The sequence below is a fragment of the Epinephelus fuscoguttatus genome, linkage group LG3 (genome assembly GCF_011397635.1).
Source record: "Epinephelus fuscoguttatus linkage group LG3, E.fuscoguttatus.final_Chr_v1".
Lineage (NCBI taxonomy): Eukaryota > Metazoa > Chordata > Actinopteri > Perciformes > Serranidae > Epinephelus > Epinephelus fuscoguttatus.
The window spans coordinates 37,565,343-37,585,286 of NC_064754.1; the positions used below are offsets into that span (position 1 = coordinate 37,565,343).

Sequence of the window (19,944 nt, forward strand, 5' to 3'; positions counted from 1 at the left end):
TAAAGTACGATGATTTTTAGCTAAATACTCGAGTATGGCAAGAATACTTCAAAACTATACTTGAGTACAGTACTTGAGTAAAGGTACTTAGTAACTTTTCACCACTGCTTAAAATACAGACCGAGCTCTCAATATTTTTCACTAGCGCGATGACATTTCTGGTACCAGGAAAATGGCGCAGAGTGAGACATCTTCCCGTTTTCCCCAGCTCAACAGCGCCCTTCAACCTGCTGTCAACCAGTCTATGCTGTTAACACGCGCTACAGGCAAAGATACATATTTTAACAGCGGAAACCATATGTTTTGCATAGTGAGTGTATGGAGCGCACATTTATTTAAAGAATTTCAACATGTAATCATAACATGAACGGAAATGGTAAAGGCCCATCTACTAGGCATGCTCTTAAGATGAAGTATCATGCAGGCGTTACTTTTATCTTTACAGTTTCATGTGCTTTACAGTATTAACATATTTGATCATAATTAATGTGTGTGGATGTGGGGGCCTGTGGCAGCTGTCTGTTTGGCGTGGTTGGCAATCCACCTTTGCCTATCACCATAACCTGATCATGAAGGCATCCAGAGAGGCACATCTGCCATGCCTAATATAATCCTCAACTGTCATGTGTGAAGAGGAATATAGGGCACATAGGCTACCTCTAGAATTTGTAAAACACTTAAAGCATGACTCAATTGCGTACTCAATTTATTAAAATTATGAAGAGCTTTTAGTTTCACATGACTATTTACACAGCAAAACTGAAACAGTGTGTGGAAGAAAAAAGAACCTTTTATGTTCACAGTGTGCAAATTGAGTAAAACATAATATACAAAAAAACTGCAAAACAACTGCAAATTAAACATAAACCATTTTTGTCTTATTCTTACCTTATTTCAAATAAATACAATATTTGTGTGTTCATAATGTTTTGCAAAGGATTCTTTGCAGTGGTGTCATTGTGGCAACGACGATGCAATAAATTCAAGATGTGCAGCAACGTCCCAGCTGTAGCAGAAACTTCTCCAAGGTGTGACAACGTGACAAAGGAGGTGTAATCACAGACACTGTAGTCTGTGCAGAGTGTTATAGTGGATCATTTGTCTGTGGTGTCGAGCAGTTCTGCCAGCAAAATAAAGAGTTTGTCTCCATTTCTTTCTTAAATCCCTGCTGACAGGTTCAAGAGCATCTTTTGACAGTAAGGCTGTCAGTGTGTTATGTCCCAAAACAATACTCAGTGCATCCTGAGCTCCTGCAAACCAGCAGGAAGCGCTGCTCCAGTCATTTCCCCCTCCTCAGGTTGGCTTCATCTACATCAAAGACAGAAAGAACAACATTCACTTTCACATCACATCTGATAAACACAGGAAGACACAGCTGCACTGTATCAGTTGTATCTTACTGGCATAGTCCTCTGGGGTCATGGGTTGAGCGATGACCTTTCTGAAGGCCTCCAGCCACTCCCTCTGCTCCTGCTCCTGCTCACACATAAACACATACTGCCTCTCCGGAGTGTGCAGCGTGATGCCATTGTGCCACCGGCCTGACCTCAAGCTACGCCCGCTGCTCTCTGAAGCAGAGTAGCTGTGGCTCTCTGTGCCGATGAAGACAGCCTTCAGTTCTGTAGCATCCTGATGGTAAAACAAACAGTGAAGAGATACACTTCAAAAGGATGTTTTGGATTTATTTATTCATCTATTTACACAATCACTTTTAAAACACCATGTAGACGTTGTGGTAATATCTGTTCATTACCAGTGGATTTTTAAAATATAGAAGCTTTCTGTTCATCGAGCAAAGTGTGAACCACCTCTTCTTAAATGGCTCCCGAAGCTGAAACCACACAGACACAAAGACAGGCAGAGAGAGAAAACCTTAACTTCCTTTGTCAGATATAATAAATAAAATAATTCAAATTACTTTTGTAGTAAACTCAGATAGCTGACAAACCGTTGGGCCAGTTTTCTCCATGTACCCTTCCTTCAGGCAATGTTTCGTTAGCTGAGGTATTAACTGTGCAAAGAGACACAGGTAACAGCGTTAACTGAGAATAAGTTGCAGTTTAAGGCTTTCACTTTTATGAAATTTTGTCTCACGTCATTATCCTGAAGAGTAGGATGCTTCTTCTGGAGGTATGCCAGACGTGTTGCCCGAATAGCATTGAACAAGGACACAATTGCCTATAAGACATCAGATACAGGAGAGCACTTCAGAAATATATAAAATGCACGCATGCATGTAAACAGCCTGGATAGGTTAAAAAGGAGGGAGCCTTAAAAACCAGGATGGTTGAACGTAGTACCTGTACTAGCAGGTAGCAGGTTTGTGGAGATTTTCTGATGGGACATTTTGGGTTATATGTACATTTTAAAGATCCTTCTGTACACCACCTTACACCTGTATTCAGTCACGGAAGAAGTACTTAGATATTTTTGGTGTAAAAGTAACAAGTACAAGTACTGCATTCAAACTCGTACTTAAAGGGATAGTTGACTGCAAAATCAAAATACATATTTTTCCCTTTCACATGCAGTGCTATTTATCAGTCTAGATTTTTTTTTTTTTTGGTGTGAGTTGTCAAGTGTTGAAGACATCAACATTTCTCTTTTATGATGGAACTAGATGTCACTTGGCTTCTGGGGCTCCAAGCGCCAAAAAACTCAACAGCAATGTCTCTTTCCAGAAATCATGACCCAGTTACTCAAGATAATCCACAGACCTTGTTGTGAGCAGTTTCATGTGGGAGCTATTTTTTTTCAACCAAACTACACCCACTAACTGTATCACTGCACAGAAGGAAGCATGCATCTACTCATGGACGAGAGGCTCATGCTTGTGACAGTGTGAGATGTAAACTTTGATGGCATCCTAATCATCTGAGCTGTAATGTTAGCTAGCTCAGTGATGCTAGGTGAGCTAGCAGTAGATGCACACTTCCTTCTGCACAGTGATACAGTTGGCTGGTGTAGTTTGGTAGAAACAGAGTAGTTCCTACATGAAAAATGATTATCTTGAGTAACCGGGTCATGATTTCTGGAAAGAGACATTGCTGTTGAGTTTTTCAAATGTATGTTTTTGGCGCTTTGAGCACCACAAGCCGAGTGCCATCTAGTTCCATTATATTGGAGTGAAGACAGACATCTCTATGGCAGATATCGCCAACGCTCAGCACCTCACACCAAAACAATCTAGATTGATAAATACCACCACAGGTAAAAAGAAAAATATGTTTTGCTTTGTTTATTTTATTTTGGGGTAAACTGTCCCTTTCAGTAAAAGTAGGTATTAGCATCCAAATATACTGCACTTAAAGTACAAAAAGTACAAGTACTCATTGTGCAGTATGTCTCATTTTAGAAAAAATATACTGGTTATTGATGCATTAATGTGTTCATCATTTTAATGTTGCAGCTAATAGAGGTGGAGCTCATTTTAATTAGTCTCCTTTATATACTGCTGGGAAGTTTAATCTGTACCTATACATCATCATTTAGAAATTAATGATATTATATATTAATAATCTGAATCTGTAAAGTAACTAAAGCTGTCAGAGAAATGTAGCGGAGTGTTAAGTATAATATTTCCCTCTGAGCTGTCATATAGTTGAAGTATAAGGTTACATAATGTGCCAGACCAGACATCTTGGCCTATCTGATAAAAGCAGAAATAAAATAGCACCATGGCACTGGAGCTCACCTGTCCTTTCTCGTGATAAACAAACAGATTCCTTGTGCGTTCCTCATGCACATATGAGATCTGCAGACCGTGATTGTGACCAATCTTCTCCGGCTGGAAAACTGCATTCAGGTCCTTCATGGAGATGACAGCTTTGGGAAGCTTGGACTTGGTTTTAATGAGAGAATTCAGGAAGGATTTCAAAAGATTAGATTACAAAAAGTACTTGACTATAAACCAATAAAACATTGATGATGAGGCAAAACTCACATCCTCTTTAATATAGTATCTGAGGGTGAAGTCTTTCCGGGACAGCAGGAAGATCCTCTTTAAAAACTGCTTGTTGTCTTTGCCCTTCTTCCATAGTGTTGACTCAAACTGGTCTAAGTTATGCATCAAATAAATAAAAGAGATGAAGAGCAACTAAACTTGTTATATGACTTAATATTACAAATATCTTTAGACATTTTTATGCTAGTATAATGGCAGGATAATTACCTGAGCAATAAGCTTGCTGGAAGTAGTTGTTTTCTCCTGTGAATTCTCTTCTTTCATACTTTGCACGGATCCACTGATCCTTAAGAACACTACAACAAAACAAAGCACTCATTACTGTTTCCCTATGGATGAAAGACAAGTGTTTATTCATTAATGAATGAGTTATTCATACTGTCTGTAATAACAGCTCCTCTTTGGAACCAAACTCTCACTGTTTGTTCCTCTTTCTGTACCTCCCCACACTCATTCACTAAACATAGCAACTTCACTTTTCACTTCCACTGTGCCAGTGAGGTGAATGGATGGCGAATGCAGTGACGGTCACTCACATGCAGTCTGTTTGTTGTGGCCGGTAAAAGAAGGCAGGGACACACTTCTCATAAATGGCTTTAGCTGCAGAATTTCCCCTCTCCCGCATGAACTGAAAACACAGTATGTGAGATTTAACGGGACATTTCATCCCTGGCATTTAATTTTTTTAGATCCATGTCCTGGAGAGCAGGGCTGCTCAATTTGCAACATACAAATAAATGTATATACACATTGTTGGTGTCTCAGTATTAAAGGGTAACTTTGGTATTTCCAACTTGGACCCTATTTTCCCATTTTTTGTATCTAAGTGAGCAGTAGGAACACGAATTTTTGAAATTAGCCTAGTATTGGGTGACAGGGCTGCAGCAGCAAAACCGCCTGCAATATAATCCCTGGGGGCAATTGAGCATCTTCAATTTATGTCCACTAAAAGTGCTTGTTTTTGCCACTGACAGGCTCAGACTGTTATTTTCAGTGTCTGACAACATTATGGAAAGGATCCTGACAGAGACACACCTTTTTATAAAAGAGTATGATCCTTTTATTTAACCATAAACACACCCATTAAAGCTGTTGTCTAACCCACCAGACTCCATTTAAATAAACAGTAATTTGAGCACTGTAAGACACACTTCATTCAAAGTCGACAGACGCAAAATTAAACTCACAAAAGTTGTCTTGGTTTATCTCGTCACTATTCCAATTAAATTACTGTTTATTTAAATGGAGTCTGGTGTGTTTGGCGATGGAGATTTTGGGTCTGTTTCTGCTTAAATAAAAGGATCTAATGCATTTATAAATTATCTCTGTAGGGATCCTTCCCAAAATGTTGTCAGACACTATAATAACAGTATAACAACCTGAGCCTGTTAGTGGCAAAAACAAGCACTTTTAGTGGACATAAATTGATGATGCTCAATTGTCCACAGAGATTACACTGAAGTAGCTTTCACTGCAGCTGGTTGCGGCCCTCTCTTATAATCACTAATTTTAAAAATTGTTGTCCCCATTTATCACTTTGATACAAAAACATGGGAAAATAGAGTTCAAGTTGAAAAATACCAAAGTCACCCTTTAAGTGGGGCGTGCTAATTTTCAGTATGTATAAATGTCAATTGAATAAATAATATATAAAAAAGTTATTAGCAATCCAATTACAAACTTATACCTCTACTAGTGAATCATCCCAGAGATCCAGACGTATGGATTTGACTCTGCTGACAGCAGGTATATTACGATGCATCCCTGAACAGTTCACGCACAAAAAGATACCCAGAGTGTAGGAGGCCCAGTCAGGCTCTGTGAGCGAAAACAATATATAAATCACAATGTTTACACTGTAAGAAGGAACTAAATAAAGTGCAAGCTCTAGCTGTGTGAGCAGCAAACACAGACCACACTACAATAAAGTGTAAGTGACAGTAACAGCTTCTTTAGTAGGCTGATGTGCACAACAAACCTGTGGATAAATTTAAGTATTTAATTTGTTGTTTGTCTTTTTCTCTCACACAGATTATTAACTCCTCGTCACTGATGGCAACAACGTGTTAGAGGGAACAATGAAGTCATACCACAGAATATACAGTAGCCACCACTTCCCCTTAAGATAGTTTATATAAAACATGACTTGGCTATCTATAATATATGACTTTAGAGATAGTTCTGTTAACAAACAACATCACGTGGCCCGATGAAGCAGGTTGCTGTTTATCATTCTTTTAACTTTGATAAAGAAGGCACATTGACTCACTCACACAGAAATCAGGTATGACAGTCTTCGACAAAGCGTGTATTGTTGGTAATCAGTCAAACAATGGTATCAGTCATACTAAAATGAATATATTATGCTTTTCAGTCCTTGTCAGTGTACTCACCAGGAGCTCCACAGTCAGCACACAAGTTGTTACCCGGCTGTCGCACCAAATCGAGCAGGATTTTGTTATTTCTCTCCAGATTGGCCATAGGTGAAGGTGATATGTTTCAGTCAGAGTGACAGTTGAGTCCCAGCAGAAGAGCTACTGGGTATTAACTCCATATTGGTCCCACACATTGGATGGCACAGAGCTGCTCTGCTCAGTAGCAGGTGAAAAACATAATTTCTTCTCTGGCCAGTGGCCCAGCATTTCCTCTTACCAGCACAGCATCATGAAGTTTATTGTTCTGCATACAAGCGCAGAGGTCCAGAAATAACAGAGAAAGGAAGTGAAACAAACGTCACCATAAAACAGGGTGATTGAGTTACAGTATGAGACGGATAGACCTATATGTAGCCTGAGCTGTGAGTCTGACTGGTGTGGGGGAGGCATTATCATGTTAGGACAGGTACACTGTAAACATCTGAAACACCTTTCATTTAAAAATATTCAATTTAACTTATTTCAATTAATGTATTCAATTCGTCCAAAGTGGAGGGTAGACTTAACAGAAACATCTCTTTATAATAAAAGGCATTTTAGATAAATATATTGAAACATTATCTAAACATTTTAATACAACTTCTCACAACCTGGACTAAATTTTAATGTTTACTTATTAAGTATGTGAGGTTTTAAAGGTTCTACACATTTCTGAGTGTTTACACTTATTATGCTGTACTTGACTGACACGTGAATCTCCCGCCTTTCCCACTAAAATTACCACCAAATTCACCTTTGCTTTAAAAATATTATAGGTATTTTGATGATCTCATATAATTCCCTTATCAGCCAAACCCAATGAACACACCTGTGTGTGTGAGTGTGCAGGGCCCTTAAATACAAACCCATGAAAACAGTCTCATTGCGAAAATTTACTTTAGAAATGTGACAATGTATTGACCTTATGCAGCCCGCCACCATATATAGCTTGTTCCACCTCCGGTTTTGTATCTTAACTTCTGGTTGCCATTGCTGGCTGTTCCTGAGAGATATACGTCTCAAACTTGAGAACACACATCCACATTTTTGCAGAGGTCATATGGCCTGACTCTACATAATGTAACCTATTCCCACTCCCAGTGTGGACAGGAAGGCAAAAATAATGGAGTCTGAGCACTTCCTGTTTGTTGAAACACATAAGGTCAACACAGATGGATGAAAGATAAGTGTATTTACATTGAAGTTAAAAGCTGCACTGACATATTCAAGCCACCTGGTGGCAGAATGACAGCAGCACAATCTGATAGATGGTGCCTTGAGCTTGACACACACTCTTATTTACCAGTTTATCTAGGTATCTAGGTAAAAAGCTAATGCAATCTACAACTCTGAAAAAAAAAACACTCTTCCGTGAGGGTTACTGAAACTGTAACAGAGTTGTTGACTTGAAATCATGGTCATTTTGGAGGAATAGATGAAATATTTCGATCATTTGAGTGAAAGTGGCAACACAATATCTAACTTTACTTTGTAACAAGTGGAGGTCCTGCAATCAAAATATTACCTGGGCAAAGGCAAAGCCATATATAAGTATTATCAGCATTAACCAGCAAAATAAGTAAAACTGTGAAATAAATATAGTGAAGTAAAAAATACAATATTTCCCTCAAAAATGTAGTTTAGTAGAAGTATGAGATGTCATAAAATATAAACACAGCAGCACCTCAAAATTGTTCTTCAGTCTATGCAGAATTCTTGAGTAAATATATTTCTTTACCTTCAACAGCAAGTATGAGGGATAGCAGCTGCCAAAACTGGGCTTCTTTTTTCATTAGAAAATGTTTTTCTTTGGATTCTGCAGTGTTCATTTCTGTCTGCATTAGACCATGGTGATGTCATTTAAATGCATGCAGCTTCAGCGTTACTTAAAAAACTGGATTCTGCATATCATGCTGCATTACGTTATGTCACAAATGTGGGCTCTCACACTCACCACTGCATTTTATATAAATCTTTAGGATGGTCCTCTGTATCAGAGGAGAAAAATGCACATTGCTATTTATTGCCACGGCATTGTAAACTACTTACTTATATTTCCAGCCGTTTGTCCTTTCATACCAGCAACTACTGCATTGCATATTGTTCTTAAAGTCATTCTTTTAAATGTCCCCAGGGTGTACTGAGAGCTTGGTAAAACTGCTGTCTCCTCTTATACACCCTGGGTATGGAATAAGCTTCAAAATGCTGTTACCTTTAAAGCACTCCCTTCCTTGAACACTTTTAAATGTCTTTTTAAAAAAGTGCTCTGAAGGAAACATGTTGATGCCTTATATAGTCCTCAACCTAAGTGGAATGTGTATAGATGTCTCTGGTATGGCTTGCATATCCCTTTTCTTTCCTACTTTCTCTGTGTTGCTTTTATGTATTGTATGAGTTTCACTGTGTAACATATACATATTTTTTTAAATGAAACTGATTATGTTGACTCTGCCACCTTCTGACCAGAACTCCCTAAAGTAGAGGCTAGATAAGGCTAATAACACTTAATAAAGAATAAAAGATAGATAAAGGACAAATACAAGGTAAATAAAATAAAAGATAAAAATAAAAAAGACTCATTAAAATCAAAATTCCCTTAAATGTACCAAATAATAGTTATGTTATGTTTGCATTTATTTATTTCCAGTTTATTTTTAAATGTATTTATTCATTTTTTGATGACACTGATTGATTGATTGATTGATTGATTGATTGATTGATTGATTGATTGATTGATATTGGCAGCTAGTCTGAGGCGCTATTCATTTTATTGTACAGTACTAAAGTAGGTGTTTCTTATATTTAATCGACCCTCACTAATATAATTGGAGTGTGTAATCATAAACAATATGAAATATTCCGACAAAGGATCACAGTAATCTGATACCACGTAAGTGAGCGCACTGAGTGTACCTCAGAAACAGAACACACTCCTGTACGGTAGGTGGCGGTGTTCACCTTTGACGTCGGTTCACAATCCGTCAGTCAACAAAAAGAAGAAGAAGCACTCCGGAACCAATGGCAGTGGTGTTGTTGGTGTTCCGCCGGCGGATTGAAAACGTCGGACAAGCTGAGGGCAAAGTTGTCCAATCTATATGATGTTGTAGCTAAAACAAACGATTATTTATCTTAATTAACGATGATGTGGGTGGCCAGACGGTTTCTGTCTACGGTGGCCCAGAGAAGTCAGTGTTTTATTGAAATGTTTTGTGTTTTACGGTTTGAATTTGAGCTCGCAGACTAGCTGCGGTAACGCTAAGCTAACAAACTTGGCTATGTTTCTTCGCTAACTTAAACTGTTTCAGGGTATATTAGTATTTCCACAGTTTTAGACATTAACTTGAATTAACACAGCCTTTGAGTCTGACATTTGAAAAGTGTACAGTAACTGACACGATGACTTTCTCTTCTCACGTGTTGTGGAGAATCAACTCGCAGTAGGTTGTATTTCATCCACACGCAGGCTGATTTGACCACTCATCCATCTATTATCTCTCCTGCAGGTCAGTATGCGGGACAGTCTGGTTTATTCCGCCGCCCACAGCACGGCAGCCTCCCTGAGCTGGAGCTGCGGTATCTCCAGTGCACATGCTGCTGGCGGAGCAGGGTTCCCGTGGCAGGCTTTGAGACCCTGAACGCCACCATCTCCTCCAACTCCACCTCTGAGCACTGCAAAGAGGACACCAGATCCCTGGATGAGTGCTATACCTCCGAGCAACGAGACACCATTCTCCAGCTGCTCAACAACGCCACACCGTCAGAGCTGGCCGGCGTCAAGCTCCTGAGAGGCCGCAAGTCTATCAACATTGTGGAGTACAGGACTAAAAACGGGCCCTTTAAAACTCTGGAGAGTGTGGTCAATGTGCCGCTGCTGAAGCACAAAAGTGCTGTGGTAGTGTTCAACTCCATCCTAAACCCGGTGAAGAAGGAGAGGAAAGTGAGGATTCAGTTGGCCAAGTTTATCAGACCAGAGGTTGACAAGTCATGGCTGGAGGTGAGGTCCTTGTCCCTTTTCCACACACCTGCCCTCTTCTTTATGTGAGAAAATACTCATTGTAGAGACAGCGTTGTAGACATGAACTTAAAGGTCCAGTGTGTAAGATTTAGTGGCATGTAGCAGTGAGGATTGCAGACTGTGACCAGCTGAAACTTCTCCATGTAAGAATTCCTTCAGTTTTGTTCAGGAGTTTTTTTTTACCAGCAGCCAGCCTATCCACAGAGGTCTCTTCTTCTCCAAAACAAACCGACCAGGTGATTAAAACTGGTAAAAACACTGGATAAAGCAGTTTCACATTACAAATCAGTGTTTCTCATACACCATTTGCATGCCGCAGGTGGGCAGCTCACCCAGCAACTGCTAATGTGTACTCACCTGTTTTCTGATCCAGACGTGCAGGAGGTTTTTACTGGGAGCTGAATTAGCTGCAGAGGTCTCTTCCTCTCCAGACTAAACAGACCAGGTGATTGAAACCACCAAAAACACTGAAAAATTGCAGTTTCGCGTGAAAAAATAAGTCTTTCCCATTCTCTCGTAGCAAAGGGGCTAATAACTCCAGTGGCCAACTTGCAAACATGAATGATCCTATCTAGAGCCAGTGTTTGGTCTGTCCGGTCTGGGCTACTGTAGAAACATGGTAGAGCAACACTGTGTTTTCCATAGAAGAGGACCTAGCTATGTTTTATGTTATATTTCTTGACAAAGCTCAGCATGAACCATAGAAGATATTATACAGCTGTTTCCACGTTATGTAGTACTGTAAGGCGGATAGCTGGCACTGACCTTTGACATCCTGGCTGCAACAGATCCAGTGTTTGTTTCATCTCATTTCAGATGTCACACAAAATGTCAAAATAGAAAGTAGGATAATTCACTGTGACAGCCTGTCATCATTCTGTATGTGTTTACTCAGGATGCCAGCTCAATTGTGTCAATAGTGTGTGGGACTAATAAAATTGCCTGGGCTCATGTGGACCGTGGGATGACGGTGCTGGAATGGCAGCAGCTGGACTGTCCTAATTTCCTGAGGGGGACATACTTGGCTTCTGCTTACTTGAATGATGTGAGTATGATTACCAGTGTCCATGGTATTACTGAAAATGACACAGTGGCTATTTGAATGAGTCTTCACAGTGAAACTTTTCAACACCTATTATTTTTTGTTTTGTTTTGTTATTAAGGAACTCAAGGTATGAGCCGATACAGAACAGCACAGTGTGTAATTTTTCTTTTCTGTCATTAGGTCTCCGCGGTCCTGGCACACCTCCCATCAGCTGACTTCTACATCATTGAGAAGTCCTCCATCTCAGTCCAGAATACGGCTCTTTTCCCCATCATGGCCCACATGAGGGCTGTGGAGGCCATGCTGTTTGCTCTGCTTGAGCCAAGAAACTCACCACCTGATTCCAACATTCCTCCCAGGTGGGAAAAAGGGATTACAAATCAGTAATCACTTTATAAATGTACCTGGCCTTTGATATATGGTTGTGGGTTATTTGTGGCTGCTGCTTGAAGAAACCACAGCAGTTCATGAAATGACATCACAAAATATCCTTTGTTTGTTTCCTGCTTCCTCTGCAGAGTCCTAAACATGATGCGTACTGCTGTGGGACGTCACTTTGGACTCATGGTGGGCGAGTCGCGGACCAGCGGGGCACAGACAGTGCGACAGCTGATGACTGAGTCGGTAACACAGAAGCTTCCCAGGATAAACTTCCCCCCGGAGCTGCTGCTGAAGCACAGCAATTCTTTCCAGATGGGCAGCAAGAGAGGAGGGGAGGAACTCTGCGATGCTCTGCTTCAGGCAGTGGCTTTTTATGAGCTGCTCAGTGAAGCTTCCGGTTAACCACCACATGGACCCACCTCCTGGACCCACCTCATGGCCACATGATAAATAACATCCACTAAAGCAAACCTCTTGAGCCTTTTTGGACTTTTACCAAACGGTTACCCCTTGAACAGATTTGGTGGCGGTTAATGGTACATTTAAGTATTAAATATTTTTATTGTTACAAAACCACTCCAATACTGTTTTTTTTTTGGGATGCTGACCAGGAGTCTTGCTGCATGGCTTTGTTATTTTTGCTGTCGACTGTCTGCCATCTTCCTGCTGTCTAGGGATTTTCACTCCTCTCAGTTTGTGTTAAGGGTTCATGTACTACACCAACAGGGCTGGGCATTGTATCCATAATCAATATGGTGAACGTACCAGACTGTTTTAGCTGTTATATTATTTGCCTTTACCCACTATATCCACATTCATTACTGATGATTATTTTTAAAAAAAATCTCATCCTGTAGTTATTTTGTGAACGCACCGATAGCCAACCTTACAATGTTGCCGTAATATTGATGTTGAGGTACGAGGTAAAAAATACACTGATGTTTGATATTTTTCCATATCACCCAGCCCAACTATGCAATGAAAACACTGTACTGATCTCACCAGTACCTGAACAATCACAGTGATTTACATTCTATGAAAATGAGCAACGCAATTTACAAAAATAGAATGTTTTAATTTACTTTTCATGGTTGCACTTACATGTAAATAAAATGCATCTCATTTGCATTCAGTTGATTTGACTGACAGTATTTAGGTGGAGATAGTGTTCAGGTGAAATGAACGCACAGTAAAATAAATACTGACTGGAGTAAGGTGAGGTAGTAAGGTTCTTTTCTCTATGAAAAATCTTCTGCCAGGAGCTGAATGGTCGACTTTGAGAGGCCCAGGTGTTTGCTGCTGAGGTAGTTCAGGCACCTAATGTGGGGGATACATTATTTGAATTTTGCCTGCAAATATTGCAGCTGATATCTCAAACACTCAGCAAGTCACACCAAAACAATCGACATTGACAAATAACACTACAGGTAAGAGGAAAAATATGTATTTTTGATTTTGGGATAATCTGTCCCTTTAAATCTTTATTGTGTCTGGCTCACCTGACTGGCTCCTCATTTTTTTGCTGCTCTTTCTGAAAGCGACAGATGTAGCGGAGGATTGGCATGTAGTCGACACTAACAGCTCGTCTGTTCCCCAGAAGCCTGAAAGATTCACTGTTGAGCACCGTCCTGCTCAGTTCATACCTCCTCTGGGATGTACTGGAGGGAAAGCCATGAGAACGAGGTGGTAAAAAACGGACATTTGTCCCATGCCAGAATAGACAGTAAACTATCTGAATATTCAGAAGCTGTGATGGAAGTAGACTTACCTTACTGGACACAAAGGTTGAAAACTAAAGCTGAGACTCTGTCTTCTGGAAGAGGAGGGTGGTGTCAGTCTCTCCGCCAGCTTTTCCCATCTTGCATCTCCAAGTTCCTGTCTATATTTCTGGGCTTCTGTCCACGCCTCGGACACTCGCTGACAGCACCTGTGACACCCCAAGCCCTCAACTGCAGCCTGGATATCCAACAGCTTCTCCTGGTTCCAAATCCTGTCCACCTCCTCGTCCTCGCTGATCTCATCCAACAAACCATCCTTCATCTCAGCTCCTGTCCAGACAAACGCCTCAGGTCGGCACGAGCCTGAAACAAGCGGCGCTGCAGCTGTTGGTATTGTGGAATCAAGGTACGACATGAGGTCAAAGAAGTCTGTCAAGGCATCCAAACAGTCTGTTGCCACTTTGGCTGCATTTTGTTCACTCTTGTCTCTTGAACAAGAGGAACTATCTGATGATAATGATGTTCTTTGAGGGGTTTTTGTCAAACCACAAGATGGTGTGGTGTGAGACACTGCTGGGATATATTTTTTCCTTCTGCTAAGTCTGGAGATATTTCTCACAGATTTGCTGTTGGTGGCTGACACCTTTGGACTGACACATCCTTCCTGCTGCTGGACATGAAGGTTGAGGTCAGTGTGTGCCAGCTCACTCTGCAACCCAGAACAAGTCCCTTTGTCAAGGAGGGGGACTGAAGTCCCCTTGGCCCCGACAGGTAGAAGAAGCTCCAGGTTAGAGTACAGAAGAGGAGCACCTCCTCTCCAGCTCTCAGCGAGGATCCTCAGGAGCTTCATCATGTCTATTTCAGACCAGAACTGACACTAAAGATTTAAAGTATTGACAAATGTTCATTTATTCTTTGATACAAAGCTATTTGAATTTAAATACATGAGGTAAAGATATCAATACTTGCCTTTAGCAGATTTTGCAGGTGGTTTAGGGTCGCTGGGTGGAGACCAAGCATGCTAGCAGTGCAGCCTGGGCCACACCGAGAAAGTTGGGAGTCTACATTGTCTCCTCTTTCAGTAACACTCGAGTCTAGATAAAGAAAAGGAGAAACTTCCAGCACATCTGTTGTTTTTGAAAACAAATTCTTTATCTCGAAGGAGGTTTGATTGTGATTTACACAGAGCAACTTACACTGCACAAAAGTAGGCTGGAGTGAGCCTCCACTCTGAGATGCCCGCCCTCCACCGCTGTGCACCCAGAGCTGCAGCTGAAGCAGACAGCGTCGGATATCACCTCTGGATAGCGTGAGGAGGCTGCTGACATCATCCGTGTCCAGTCGCACGCTCTCAGCCAAACCCACCAGCTGCAGGTAGCTACAGATGTTCACCTTGGAATAGATGGTGTAAGTTAATGACAAATTGGGTCATTCTTGCTCATTAGGGCTGAGACGATACGTTTATTCGATCAAAATACTTTCGTTTCTAATTTGATATGTATTGCGATTGAGTTTATATACATTATATATAAGTTTTTAATATGAGACCATGGGAAAAAGCTGTAAACCTAGGGCAACACTGTAGCTGCCACAATATCAATGTTGACTGCCACTTACTGATATTCTTTTTAGTATTTAAAATGGGTAAAATCTTATTCCATTGTAGAGCTGCACGCAGCGCATTGATTCATTCAGCTTCTCACCCCACTCTCACTCTCTCTCTGTTTGTCAGGCCACAAATGAGACTAGCACGTGGTCCCTCCACCTCACTCCCCGCCACTAAAAGACAATTCCCTGGGAGAAGAGTTGGTTGAAGGTCCGGAGATGGACTTGGTAGCTATGGCTATGGCAACTACAATTCAACCAATGGCAGCAGGCAGGTTTGATCTGTGACAGCAACAGAAAATTTATTGATCTGGTGGAGAGTTTATGCTGGAGCAGCTAATTTCAAGTTGCTATTCAAGCAGCTGAATGTCCGTGTCCTCTGACCGTCTGCCATTTTCTGCGTTCTCGCTTCAGCTTTGATTTTCTTGAAAGGGACGTGATGTCACATTACTTAAGGATTACCACAATAATCGCAACAACTTCTATCCACCTCTGCTTTTGAACTGTATCAATTCAGGCATTAAAAAACTGATTAAAAATTCGATAAAGAAACATTGCCATACTTAAGTAATCTTTTTTCCCCCCGCAGCTCTACTGCTCATATTTGCTCTGATGATTCTGCAGGTGTTGGAAGCCTTTATAGTTCACCAAGCAGCTAGCAGAGGGGTTTTTTTGGTCACAAACACACAAAAAAGTGTGAGCTTCTTCAGTAAACGTATGCATTTCACACTGAAGTTGTACTAGGGTGTAGAGATTAAAAAAAACAAACTTACCGCTGATGGGATTTTGAAAACAATTTCCTCCAAGCTGCAGTTGAATCTCTCTTTGAACGAGGGATCTAAGGAAGACATTTATTTTTGCATCATAGCTTGTCCTCAAATCTTTTCCAAAATTACACAGTGTGTGCGTTTACCATTGGTGGTCAGAACGACCGGCCTCTTAGTGGTCGTCATGAAAGTCTTGATTGCTGCGAGGAAACCAACATCATCATCAAATATGACATCAACCTGTGGGGGCAGACAGTTGCAACAGGATCAAACCAGACCAAACTCGGTTCTTGCGCCGCCTCATATCCATTAAATTATATGTCTTACGGCGTGGGGTTACCAGATGGTTTACCTCTTCAAACAGAATGAGTGATGTGGCTGTCTTTTTGTTCTGTGGCACTGTTTGATCAGAGCCTGGTGATGGGTTGCCCAATTTCTTGCTGACTGGTTTTTCAGATGGCGATGCAGACGGACCGCCAAAGTGTAAGTGATCCGCTTTGGCCTTCATTTTAAAGTAGTTGGCCAAAGTGACCGCAGCTGGATTCACTTTTCCTTTACGGCTGTATTTCTGTGCCTCTCTCTTTTTTGAGGTAGAGGTAACATTTTTGGGGCGCATGGTTTTTCCTGTGAAAGAAAAGAATAAAAATGCCTGTAAAATATGTGAATATGACATTGAGACCTACAATATGGTCCTCAGATGTACACTTAAACACTACACAATCCTGACACCATATGGTTTTTCACTTCTTCACAATCTAGTATGTAAGTAGGCAGTACAAGATTTTTTATGATTATTTGGATTTTAGAAATGTCTTCATCATTTACGTCCTACCAGGTAAAGTCTCAGATTTCGGAGTGCAGCTGTTGATGTTATAGTTGTTGAAGTAAGCTGGTTTCAGTGGGTCCTTTCCTGATATCTCCACTAGGTGGGACTGGGTAGCTTCCTTCAGCTGGGACAGAACATGGCGGCCGCTGCGCTGTGAGGAGCAGTTCACCTCAAATACCTTTGATTGAAAAGGAAAAGGAAAAATAAAGGATAATTCCTGTTATTTAAGTGGGATGTCTGGATGATTATTTGCTGTGAAAGCAGTCTAGAATCTGGTTAAACTCATGATTTGGTCCTCCGGTAAGCGCCACAAAATACTGTAGCATTTGCCAAGTGATCCATTTTTGGCCACCAGTTTCAAATTTGACTTCCATTTACAATTAGCAGTGTCATAATTGTTGATTTTTGTGACTACTGCCAAATGGCCACATAATTTATTTCAAACTCTTGATCTAATTTGAGGCCAAATAGTCAGGATACATAATTTCAATGAGCTACAGAGCAGTGTATTTAAAGATGTTAATACGGCTGTATCAGCTTCTGGGAGCATGAATTCAAAGATATAGGTCCAATTCCAACCTTGAAGCCAAGCTCCTGAGCGCAGGCATACACTGCAGCAGTCTTGCCCACACCTGGAGGTCCTGTGATCAGCATGGTGTTACACAACGGCTCCTCTCTGTCTCCCTCTGCCCCAGCCTCACCCTGGAAGTCTCCACAGTCCCATGAGTCTGCACAGGAAGTAGATACTTTTCCCATGAAAGATGGAAATTTCTGGGAAATCCTGAGTCATTAAATGTCATGTGGATACTCAAAAAACATAAGCAGACTTGTAAAAAAATTTTTGGTCATGGCTCATGAAACCGCATTAAGATGTTGACCCTGAGCTGAGATACAAGAGAAAATGTTAAGTGTGACAAATGCCAGCTCTTACCACTGCTGTTTTCTTCTTGTTTCCTCTCCTCTATTTTTCTCCTCTCGTCACAGCCAGCTCTCAGTTTCCATTTCTTCAACCAACTGCATGTTAGAGAATAACCAAAATAAAAGAATATGTTCACACGGATATCAAGTCCAATATATCAGTGAAAGTATGACAGAACTAAATGTGTAAAACTAACCTTTGCAGTTTGTTCACAGAGGCAGAGTTGCCAGTTACTTCACTTGAATGCAGAGGACTGTACTTGTCTGTCCAGAGAACATCCTCGAAACTGGAATCTAGACAAAAGAGAGGGGAAAATGTTACTTTCCTGCAATGTAAATGACAGAAAAAATGTCATAAAACTATCACCATATGACAAGTTTACCTCTCTGGATGATGTCAGAAGTTGTGGTTGACTTGTTCTGAGATTCTGTGTGATTGATCAACCCAGAGTTCAGATCACAGTTGTTGACCAGGCCTGCTGGGCTCTCACATAGCTGCCTCAGTCTGTAAGTACGACTTAGCTTGTTGCTTCTGAGCTGCTTCTTGACCGTCAGGACAGTGTCTTCCTGAGCACTGTGTGCTGACATGAGACAGTGTCCCATACCAACAGTACCATCTGCAGAGAGACTGGACCTCAGACGTTTGGGCATCCTCTCAAAGCTTTCACTGTCCCATTTCCTTTTCTCTTTTAAATGGCTCTGTTGGGAGCTTAGATTTTCTGCTTTGAAAAGGAGAGAGATGCTTAATGAATGAATAATAAATGAAAATAAAGTACATTCAGAATAATAACTCAGTCTCACCTGTTGGTCCAAAATCCTGCTGCCTTTCACTTGCTCTCCTCTGCAAAGTGTTGAACACTGTTAGGGCTGGAAATGCTGGGTTGGCTGTTTGGATTTCCTCCAGACAGCTGTGCAGAGCTGAGGGGGGCAGCTGTCCTCTCCAGGACCTCCTCCTCTCTGTCAGGTGAGAAACTGTTGATACATGCTGCTGACTTTTCACCAGCTGCACATCTTCAGTCTGAGGAGGGAGCTCTGCTTCCTGGTGCTTCTCCACAGGCTGATGTAGCTTCCCATCACTGCTCCGTTTCCTCTTGCCGTGCTGTGTTGCATGAAGGAAAATTGGTGCAATTTTAATGTTTCTTGTGCATAAAGTCGTCCTCTGTACCTGAAGTGGTTTGACTTTGGTGGAGGTGCCTGCAGCAGCAACAGCTGTGTCTCCTCCTGGAGATGCTTCATCACTGGAGCAGCTCGACTCTGACACCACCAACGTTATCACGTCAACGGTTCGCGAGTGGTCTTTGCTCGGACATGAAGCATCTTTCACACATTTCTTGCTCCGGCTGAGTTTGTTTCGCATCATAAAGGACTCCGCAGTGAGAGACTTTTAGCTTTGGCGCTTGCTTGTCACACATAATGAGGAAGTAACCTCATTTTTGCGACGGTAGCTTCGGCGAGAAGCGTAAATATTCTCTTACACCGACCAGGCTACCAAACCTTGCATATTAGGTGAATTAATTAAAGTATGCAAATGTGAACGCTACAAACAAATACAACAAACTTCTGCCCTTCACTCTTCAACAGTCGCTGTTTTGAAACTGTGAAATGACGTTTAAACTGTGCGCGAGAAGGTTGAGTGTTGCCGAAGATCGTTTATAACAGACAAATCACACTGAAGCACTCGTGAAGTGCAGCGAGTGAACCGAACTGATTCAGATGTAGCAAAAGTCGTTAAAACTACCTCTCAAATAAGTGTTAACGTCGTTAATAAATGCAGACGGCATTAAAAAATAACTGCAATGTTAATGGAGGATATATTTTCCTCTACATTCGTCACTCCAACACTAATTTTCTTTCTCCCCCAGAATCAAATGCGGAGTGGTACCTCTTCCTGTTGTCAGCTGGTTTTGAATGTCTTCCTAGATCGTGTATTTTGCCGTCCTAACCTGGTCCGAACTCACAGAGAGCAGCTTGAGATACTGTCTAAAATGCATTTTATTGAAAAGCACAGCCCTCCAAAAGCACACTTCTTTTTTCAGTAGATGACTAGCCACCAGACAAATTAAAAACTAGGTGTGTGCCAGCGCTTGCATTTAGTAAAACTGAGTAAATGATGAGCATGTTCTCTTGACTGTCCACAGATCCTTCCCATCAGCCAGAAGGCCCTGTCAGTAAAGACATGTCCCGCAACAAACATGTGACTTTTTTTTTTTTTTTTTTGCCAAGAATCATAATAGTCCTCTTATGACAGCTACTCTTTATCTACACATAAAATGTTTTGATACTAGCAAGAG

General features: G+C 41.2%; 3 protein-coding genes across 4 annotated transcripts; 1 reads left to right on the forward strand and 2 right to left on the reverse strand.

Moving 5' to 3' along the window:
* Positions 1-717: 717 nt before the first annotated feature.
* LOC125884682 (arf-GAP with dual PH domain-containing protein 2-like) lies at positions 718-9,829 on the reverse strand. Its single transcript, XM_049569783.1, has 12 exons — positions 9,793-9,829; positions 6,358-6,643; positions 5,652-5,782; positions 4,501-4,592; positions 4,172-4,260; positions 3,944-4,056; positions 3,695-3,841; positions 2,095-2,178; positions 1,949-2,011; positions 1,754-1,831; positions 1,401-1,629; positions 718-1,308 (listed from the first exon to the last, which is right to left on the reverse strand). Exons 2-12 carry the CDS (start codon positions 6,443-6,445, stop codon positions 1,280-1,282), a joined length of 1,143 nt encoding a protein of 380 aa, XP_049425740.1. The 5' UTR covers positions 6,446-6,643; positions 9,793-9,829; the 3' UTR covers positions 718-1,279.
* Positions 9,393-12,392, forward strand: tefm (transcription elongation factor, mitochondrial). Its single transcript, XM_049569795.1, has 5 exons — positions 9,393-9,563; positions 9,882-10,372; positions 11,289-11,438; positions 11,619-11,797; positions 11,957-12,392. The coding sequence occupies exons 1-5, from the start codon at positions 9,518-9,520 to the stop codon at positions 12,219-12,221; spliced, it is 1,131 nt and encodes a 376-aa protein (XP_049425752.1). The 5' UTR covers positions 9,393-9,517; the 3' UTR covers positions 12,222-12,392.
* A 610-nt stretch (positions 12,393-13,002) lies between these two features.
* Positions 13,003-19,254, reverse strand: atad5b (ATPase family AAA domain containing 5b). 2 transcript variants are annotated; one of them, XM_049569770.1, is made up of 14 exons: positions 18,455-19,254; positions 18,037-18,372; positions 17,851-17,947; positions 17,667-17,749; positions 17,315-17,463; positions 16,742-16,913; positions 16,262-16,533; positions 16,056-16,149; positions 15,916-15,980; positions 14,734-14,929; positions 14,507-14,631; positions 13,588-14,414; positions 13,319-13,477; positions 13,003-13,136 (listed from the first exon to the last, which is right to left on the reverse strand). In XM_049569770.1, the coding sequence occupies exons 1-14, from the start codon at positions 19,011-19,013 to the stop codon at positions 13,058-13,060; spliced, it is 3,213 nt and encodes a 1,070-aa protein (XP_049425727.1). In that variant the 5' UTR covers positions 19,014-19,254; the 3' UTR covers positions 13,003-13,057. The 2 variants fall into 2 exon arrangements, with proteins under 2 accessions (XP_049425727.1, XP_049425717.1); XM_049569760.1 differs by having other exon boundaries at positions 18,037-18,375.
* Positions 19,255-19,944: the final 690 nt, after the last annotated feature.